Source organism: Tetrao urogallus (genome assembly GCF_951394365.1).
Source record: "Tetrao urogallus genome assembly, chromosome: 7".
NCBI classification, from domain to species: domain Eukaryota; kingdom Metazoa; phylum Chordata; class Aves; order Galliformes; family Phasianidae; genus Tetrao; species Tetrao urogallus.
Genome location: NC_136820.1, coordinates 8,153,293 through 8,162,445, shown reverse-complemented (window position 1 = coordinate 8,162,445; position 9,153 = coordinate 8,153,293). Strand labels below are relative to the sequence as shown.

The window sequence follows — 9,153 nt, the reverse complement described above, 5'->3', positions numbered from 1 at the left end:
AGCTTTCCTTGCTCACGTGCCTCATTATGCCTCTATGTGCACAATTTGTACAGTGCTTTCCCATTGCTACATCAGCAACTAAAATGCATAGGGAATATACACACACACACACACATTTCATCTCCAAGTTTAAACTCAGGAATACTAAAATAAGAACAGGCTACCTGCTAAAAGAAAATGAACGTCTGACAATCTGTCCAGGGTTTCTTTGTCCCTACCAAACACTCAAACCCCTCGAACTTTGGAGAAAGCTTAGAGAAAAGAATAGCCTCTTCTCTCAAACCAAAGATATTCCACATGCAGTCAGTAGTGGCTTCTCAGGGAAATTTAAAGTGTCAGTATCTGTACCTGCTTCCATTATACATTTACGCTCTGGAAGCTATGATCTCAAAAGCTACATCTAAGGAGCAGAGGGATCAGCAAATGAGCAACAGGAAGCGAGTAAGTCTCTAGTACAACTGGATAAAAAACATTTGAGTTTTCCTGATATAGTCTGACCAGCAGGAAAAATGTCTTTCAGGGAATCAGGAGAATTTTGGTAGCAACTAATGCGCTCTCTACTTCTGGTTTAAAGTGCCTTACTCTTTCTAATTCCACTGCAAACGCTGTTGTAGCTACAGAAATATATTTGAAGTGTTAAGATGCTCAGTTACAGAATGAGGCAACACAGCAGGGAGGTGCACATTACCTTCTCTGCAATCGAGCACAGTACAAAAATAACGACAGAAAATGTATTCCTAGTTTTCCCTCGGGGCTTCTTTTCTCTTCTCTTGCATTATAAACATCAAGACACATATCCAGCGTCCCACTGTGGTCTGCAGTGCTCCCGGGGAGAACAAAGCATATGAGGAAGAAGGATCTGCATCAGATGGTGTACCATGATGGCCTTACTGGCCAGACTGCAAGGAACACTTAAGCAGGTTCTGCAGTCAACACTGCCCTCACTGTTTTCTCCTCAGACACTCAGCAATTTCTCATTGCATAAAGGTGGCAAGCACAGAGCTATTTTTAAAATGGGCTTCTCTCAGCATAGATATCATGCTGTGGAAACCCTGCCCAAGGCAGTCCCAAGTACAGTCCTTCTGGAATGCACTGATCAAAAGATGCAAAGATTTGATTTTTCTTCCTTCTACTTCCCTAAAGGCCTAATCCTCTGCCTCAGAAGGGCTTTCTTCCTCGCAGCTGAGCAAGGCTTATTCCTCCTTGGAGCTGGGAGCTTTCCAGTGCCAGCTGGTCACAGCAAGCAGGAGAAGGAGTGAGGCTGGTCAGTTCCAGTGCAAGTCAGTCAGGATTTCAAGCCCATTTTTTCCATCATCTGCTCATATACAGTCCACGCCATTGCTGCCATCAAAGTACGCCTGAGGGCACGAGGCACACCGCCTCGGAAGAAGCCAACCAACCCAAAGTCCTGCAGCAGAAAACGAACAGCAATCCATTACTATCTACCTCCAGCATTTTAAATCCTCATCATTTATTACATGGAACAGCCCAGCATGTATTTCAGCTCAGATTCAGATCAGCCTCTGAAAGATCCAGGCTTAAATTACATTCCACCTTTAGGAAGAATCCAAAACACTGTGCAATTACAGGGCACCCACTGAAAAAAGAAGGGTATGCCAAAATAACAAAGGACAGGGAAAGCCACACTCTAGCCTGACAAAGAAAATGTCAAGGAGCAATCATTTCAATCTGCTTCAGGAAAATGACTTGTCCTTGTTTGAGGGCTCATTCCTGTACACAAAAATAACATAACTGTTCTTTAAAAACTGAAATTTTTAAGTACTGAAAATAAATACATCTGTTAGGAGGAAACAGTTCATGCACAAAAAAAAAAAATCCATACACAAATACAGATTCTTGTTTAGGAAAGAAAACAAAGCAAAGCTGCTAAGATCTACTACATTCTAAGGAAACCCTTTGCCTTAGTGTGGTAATTACAAATGTGCCTACACAGGTGGCAGCAGCTGCAAGCACAGCTACTCCAAGCTCACATTCAGAGCTAAAGTAACCACCAGTGTTAAGACAAAGGCATGGCAGACAACTGAAGCCTAATCATTCAGCAGCTTGATGCATGAGGCAGATCTGTGTGGAGAGATACTTGTGGAATTAGAGCACAAAGGTGGGCACAGCTTACTCTTCAACTGCCTATCTTCTGTAATTTTGTGCAAACAGTTAAAGGATTTGGGAATGACAAGAGTAATTGGGGAGCAAGTTCCACTCCCTTGTAATCCATTCAAGAGGAGCAGGAAATAATCTGAGTAGTGATAATAGCCTATTAAATACAAAGAAACTCAAGGAACAGACTGAAACGTCTGCCTTCAAACCATCAACCACAGCACCCATCCAGTTAATTCCCTGAGCAAAATTCCCCACGCAAAAAACAGTAACAAGAGATTCAGCCTCAGACTCCCCCAGAATGACCCCCCTCATCTTCTGAAAATGCTCACAGTGAATAGCCAGACTGCAAGAGCATACAGACAACTTACTCAGCATAACTGTGCTCTGGGCAAAAAGACTCAGAAGCAAGGCTGCAGCTGCACCAACTAGAAGAGATTCGCCTTACCCTGTAGATGAAGGCAATGGCCTGGCTTGTCCTGCGGTACTTTTTAGGGGACAGCTGCATGTGTGTTTTGATGACATCAGCAGGCTGCGTTGCCAGTGAAGCCAAGATTCCCGCGAAGATCCCACAGCCAAAATTCACCACAGGCATGAGCACTGGATCCAGCTGGACTGTGAGAAGAGGGAACCCACTCAGATACAAAAGAGGCCAGTAATACCCACATAATAATAATACATACTTCATGCATAATGAAGCGAAAATCTACTGAATTATAGAATCAATGGCAGAACATGACAGAAGTTGAAATCTACTGAGGGTAGAGCAGAAGGGGAGAAATGGCTACAAGTTAAAAGTTAGAACAGTTTAAAGCACTCACTGCTAAGGAACTGAATGTAACAAGAACTTAGATAAGGAAAAGTTGTTTAAGTCTTGCCTCAGCCAGTTCCATAAGCAGAAACCCCAGCTCAGTGGAAACTAATCAGTATACAAGACAACCAGCAGCAGAAACCACTGCTGAACACATCCCCTCTTTCAGTTCTTCACTACCCTAACTTATGCATCACTCACCTACCTTAAGCAAGAGTCCTCAAAAAGACAGTAAATCTTGGGCCAATTTCTATCTCTATACTGACATGAGACCTATTAGCTCTCCACAAGCAAAAGGCAAACATCTCACCTAAAGCCCCACAGCAGAGTAACTGAACTACTGATGACACGTGCAATAAGCAGAGCAGGGAATTTTAGGGCACAATGAGAGAAAAGCAGTGTTTTATGTCACAGCCTCCAAAGTTCAGCCTTACCCTGAGGTGTGAGTTTTTTGGTCTGCGTGTAGAACATCAGGTAGATCCCAGAGAAAGGTGCATCCCGTAGCAGAGTGGCAGTGAGCCCACTGAACATGCCACGAGCCCCTTCTGTCTGATAGATACTCTTCAGAGCTCCATACACGCTCCCATAGCCAAATCTTCCACTCTGCAGAGGTAGGTAAGAGTCAGTCATCATATGCCAAGGAGCTCCACTCACACCCTGAGGCCAGTGTTCTCATCTGATACAAGAGATGGCAGTAGAGAGGACAGGCCAAGGCAAAAACTGTGTTCCACCTACCTCAGCCTCTAGAAGGTAAAACAAAAAGTATCCTACAATTACAGAGGCACTGGATACAAACAGAACTTTAAAATCTCAGTGTGAGTTTCACATTCACTTTCTGCCTAGTTATCAGTGGCAAGGCTTGGCACTTGTGGCCTAATGTGTGAAGCAGGATGACACCACGACTACAATCCCTGGCTGTACCAAGGGGCAGCAATTTCCTCCTGACAAAAATGTCTGTCATCAGGAGAAAGAGATGTGACATCGTTAACAGTGAACTAATTAGAAAGTCATACTCACCTCATACCGTGTCTTTACCACCGTTACTGGCAACATGCAAATCCCAGATACTGCACGTGCAGTGGCACCCAGAAAGACAGACTCCAGGGCTGTGGGTGAACGGTCCCCTAGAAACTTCTGCTTCATGGTGTACAGAGTGCTGAAGTAAATCCCGACCCCAGGAATACATCTTGCAAAGGACTTCACAGAAGCAGAAGCAAAGAAAGACGGAAAAAACATACTTTAGACAAAACATATCACTAAAAGCCAATGGTTTCCTGGGGCATAAGGAAGAGTGTCACAAAGATGGTGACAAAGGTCATGAGGGGCCTGGAGCACCTCCCTTATGAAAAAAGGCTGAAAGAGCAAGGATCTCATCACTGCTCATAAATCTAATGGGCAGGAATCAAGTCAACAGAGGCTAAGGAAAGAAGAGGAGGAAAAACTAATGCCACTTAGATGCAGTGGGTTCAAGTGGGGCCAGGATCACAGAACGGCCAGGTTTGGAAGGGAGCTCAAGAACCATGAATCTCCAACCCCCCTGCCACATGCAGGTCCACCAATCTCCACATTTAATACCAGATCAGGCTGCCCAGGGCCCCATCCAACCTGGCCTTGAACACCTCCAGGGACAGGGCATCCACAACCTCTCTGGGCAGCCTGTTCCAGCACCTCACCACTCTCATAGTAAAGACAGTATCCCAGAGCAGAATGAGGTTGGTGCAGCTGCCACTCACGTTTACAATTCGTGCATTCAGCTGCTCTGGATTGCAAATGCGCAGTGACTGCACCAGTGGCACTCACCACATTAACCATTAACTTCTTACAAGGGGATTTAACCATCCACATCACATGATTTCGTTCATAATTGTACAGGAGCCAGCCACTTCAATCCAGTCCTTAGTTATCAATAAATGGCAGGTTTTCTTGTGCATGTAATTATTAAGTCAAGGTCGGAAGAGCCACTTACAGGAGAGACGCCTTTCCACAGCCCCAGAAGACTTTCAGTACGAACCACCCTGAAAAGCACCGTCACCATCCCAGCACGACCGGACCTGGAAGGAATACCAGACAGCACTCCAATGCCTCCCCGCACCACCGGGCCCATCACCGCACCTCCACGTGTCACCCCGGCCCTCATACACCCCTCGTGGCCCCTTGGCCGCTCCTTCCAGAACACGCCGCTGCTCCATAGGGCCTCGGAACCAGTTACCCTCCAAGGGCGCCCGGCGCGACCCCACAGCCCTCACCCTCCCACGGCCGGCTGCAAGGTCTGCAGGCGGGTCTTCAGCAGATCGAGGGGCTGGAAGAGCAGCGTGGAGCAGGTGCCGCTGATGGAGCCGCAGACGAAGGCCTTCAGCACGGGGTGCATCTGGAGGGGAACGGGGGACATGGCTGCTTTATCCGCTTCTAAACCGCGTCGCAAGGAACGGGAGGGCGGAAAATCGCTCCTTTAAGGCGCGGCCGCGCGGCCGGGTCCCGCACCTCGCGGCACACGGGGCGCCGGGCAGCGGGCGACACGGGCCGCCCCCCCCCCCGTCTGCCATGCAGGGGGAGCCGCGCGGGACCCCGGCGAGCTTGGCGTGCGCCGCAGCGGGCCGGACGCACGTCATTACCTCGTCCTCTCGCCCCGGCATCCCAGCGCCCCGCTGAACCAGTGAGCGCGGCGGGCGGCAATGACGCGCGGACCTTCCCGCCGGCGGCCAATCCCAGCGCGGGCTCGGACGACGGCGGGAGCGAGCCGCGCATGCGCAGCGCTTAACCCTTAGCGTGCCGAGGGATGCGTCAGTTATGGCTTATTGCATCCCGGGCGTGTGACGGGTCGGTGCCGCGGGCATCGCTAAGCACGGGTGTGTATGGTGGAGCGGCCTGGAGATGAGCGCTGTGTTTAGAAAGCTGCTTTGGGCTTCTTTCTCTGGTTTGAGACCCCGCGTTCTGAGGGGTCACGAATCAGTGATTCTGTGAGTCGGCACCTTGTTTGGCTCCTGCTTTGAGGACGCAATGAAATACACGTGTCTCGAAGCGCTGGCCTAGTGGTGTGAGCTTTCACCTCCAATAAAGCTGGCAAACCCAAGTGAGGTGTGTTTGTGCGGGGGTTTTTGTGGTGCTGGGGTGGTGCGTCGGGCTGCTTTGTCCAGCTCATGGAGGCAGCTGGGTGTCCGTGGCTCCAAAGACCCCACAGCCGTGCTGCTCCCTGGCAGTGCCATCCTTATCCCCACATGGAGCCACCAGGGCATCCGTGGATCGGCTGTAGACACCGGGACCTGCTGAGCCAACCAGAGGCTGCGGCAATGGCAGCCGAGCAGCTCACAGCCCACGCAGGAGCTGGATGCTCTGGCAGTACCGTGGCCTCCTGGTGCCCACCTTGCTGTGGGGTTGGAGGAGCTTTGCTCTCTCGTTATGATCACAATGAATGAGGAGGTGACCCAGCACGATGGGGACAGTAACAGTGGGGTCACCTCCACTGGTGCAGGTTTTGACAAGGGTGACACGCAGGTTCCTGTTCATCTGCATCACTGGGACGTCCCCCACAGACATCTTCCCCGATAGTCCCTGGTGTGCAAGAGCAGCAGTGCTGCTTCCCCCTCACGGTGATGCAGGGCAACGGTGCTGGGGCGCCCAGTGGGAGACAGGACACCTGGCAGACGCGTGGGGTGAGTGACAGAGCTCTTTCATTGACGTTCCTGCTCATGTGAAATGACGTACTGATCATCCAGGAGATAAGTCTGACACACGTTTCCTTTTCTGTAAGCATGAACTGAAGAGAATGAACTGACTGCCTTGTGGGTTTGTGCACCTTGAATATAACATCTGTCACACAGAGGAAGAGGCACTTTGAGATTCGGTGCTGTTAGGGTAAAGACTTTGCTGGCGGCTTGGTGCTGAAAGGTAAACTAAGGTAAGTGCTGCCACTATATACATATGAAGATATACTCACCTCTCAGATGTGCTTTATACACTGAGACATTTTTCTGGCACTTCACACAGTACTGGATTATGGATGGGGACCTGAGGAGCCTGCTGACCGGAGGAAAGCAGGAGGACTTGCCGGTGAGTGGATGCATCTGGGCTTGTTCCTGAGGGGCTGCCACTGGGAGAGGTCATTCTGGAGGGGACAGTGAGGATGTGGAACAAATCTCAGTGGTTGGGGTTCTTTGAAAGCAGCATATGTGAAGGTACCTTCTGCAGAGGAGGCTGCTTGTGTCAGGGCTCACACACCCCTCCCTAGAGTCACAGGGGAAGTCCCTGTGCAGGAGATGTGCCCTCACCACTCTCAGTGGGCTGGGCAGGCTGTGGTGGGCACTGCCAGGAAGCTGCATGGCTTTGGAGCCGTGGGCACCCAGCTGACTCCATGAGCTGGACAAAGATCTTGACAGAGCATAGAGCTGAGCTGCAAAACCTCTGCTGAGGGTTCTCTGAGCACCCTGGCCCATTTGACTGCTATTTTGGTGGTGCTCCCTCCAGCACTTGGACCAGCAGATTCAGGCTGGATACAAACATGGGACTAGGCACATCAAGAAGCTGTGGAAGGAGGCTGATTTACCACAGCAGCTGCATTTCCTTTCATCTTCCCTGCCTCTCTGGCTCAAGACCCTCATCCTGTCATGGCAGAGCCATCACACATGTTCATTCTCCATTTTCCCCATTTGTGTCATCTGACCTGGCCAAGGCACACCTGATTTTAACTTGTGGGCTTCATGTGAGATGAACTATATTTTTACTAGGAATGTAATTTGAGATTAGGATCTCACGAACTTCATTGTCCTTGAACAGGTGGATTACCATTTGTCACCAGCAGTTAACTCCTCTGCACCCTATGATAACATGTACTACCCTGAACTGGACACTGACTGTGAATTTGAAAGTATTCCATCATTTGCATCTTCATTTTTTCCAGTGCTGTACTCTATATTGTTTGTGGTTGGCCTCATGGGAAACGCTTTGGTTGTTTGGGTCCTAACAGTCTTTAAGAAAATCAGGGCCATGACTGACGTGTATCTGCTGAACCTCGCCATCTCTGACCTCGTCTTTGTCTTCTCCCTCCCTTTCCTGACTCAGTACTCCCTGGTAAGCCAGTGGACTTTCGGCAACGCCATGTGTAAAATTGTCAGCTCTGCTTACTTCATTGGTTTCTACAGCAGCGCCTTCTTCATAACCATCATGAGCATTGACAGGTACTTGGCCATTGTGCACTCTGTGTATGCCCTGCAGGTCCGGACAACCACCCATGGAATCATTGCAAGCCTGGTCCTTTGGGCAGTAGCCATTTTAGCATCAGTGCCAGGCCTTGTGTTCTTCCAGGAAGTGGATGATGATAACAGGACACTGTGCATCCCTCTCTACCCTGGCAGCGGTAATGGCTGGAAGGTCTTCAGTAATTCTGAAGTCAACATCATGGGGTGGCTGTTCCCTGTGAGCATCCTCATTTTCTGCTACCACAACATTTTGAGAAACCTGCAGAGGTGCCATACTCAGAACAAATACAAAGCAATGAAATTGGTTTTTATCGTTGTCATTGTGTTCTTCCTGTTCTGGACCCCCATCAATATCGTGCTCTTTTTGGACTCTATGAGGAGCTTGCATATCATCGATGACTGCCAGACTAGCCAAAGGCTTGACCTGGCCTTGGAGCTGGCCGAGACACTCTCCCTTGTGCACTGCTGCCTCAACCCCATCATCTACGCCTTTGTTGGGGAGAAGTTCAAGAAGTATCTCTGTGAGGCTTGTGGCAAATATACCCATTTTCTCTTGATCTGCAAAGGACACAGTGCCTTCAACAGACGCAACACGGACAGACGCACCTCTCTGTACACAGCATCCTCACAGTCCTCTTTCGTCGGCAGCATCTTGTAGAGCTGCAAGGCAGAAGCTCCATACTTTAGACTTGATTTGAAACCGAGAAATTCTCCCAGTACTTCAATAAAAACAGTCTTTCTGTTTCCTTGTAGGGGGAGGTTTCAGTGCAATGGCCTGTTATCAAAGTAAGACTAGGAAATCACACAATAGCAGAGCAAGCTGTAGTGCACCTTGCTCTTTCATGTGCTCTGACACCATTCTGAACAGGGACACTATTCTGTCCCGTGCTTAGCAAATGTGAATGAGAACTTCAAACACTGAAAATCACCTTGCAAAATTCATCAGGTACCCCCTGCCCACCAGCTGAATAGTTTATCAAATAAGATTTTTGTCTCTATCACAGGGAAGTATGGGGATGCACTGTTCAGACAACT

The 9,153-nt window shown here is 49.2% G+C and overlaps 2 protein-coding genes across 2 annotated transcripts; one reads left to right on the top strand and one right to left on the bottom strand.

Moving 5' to 3' along the window:
* Positions 1-1,285: 1,285 nt before the first annotated feature.
* Positions 1,286-5,294, bottom strand: SLC25A38 (solute carrier family 25 member 38; the record flags this gene model as incomplete). The annotated part of the gene is made up of 6 exons (XM_079538726.1): positions 1,286-1,408; positions 2,564-2,730; positions 3,361-3,529; positions 3,944-4,123; positions 4,893-4,977; positions 5,173-5,294. The coding sequence occupies 6 exons, from the start codon at positions 5,292-5,294 to the stop codon at positions 1,286-1,288; spliced, it is 846 nt and encodes a 281-aa protein (XP_079394852.1).
* A 1,625-nt stretch (positions 5,295-6,919) lies between these two features.
* LOC306948581 (C-C chemokine receptor type 8-like) lies at positions 6,920-8,776 on the top strand (the record flags this gene model as incomplete). Its single annotated transcript, XM_079538224.1, has 2 exons — positions 6,920-6,973; positions 7,697-8,776. 2 exons carry the CDS (start codon positions 6,920-6,922, stop codon positions 8,774-8,776), a joined length of 1,134 nt encoding a protein of 377 aa, XP_079394350.1.
* Positions 8,777-9,153: the final 377 nt, after the last annotated feature.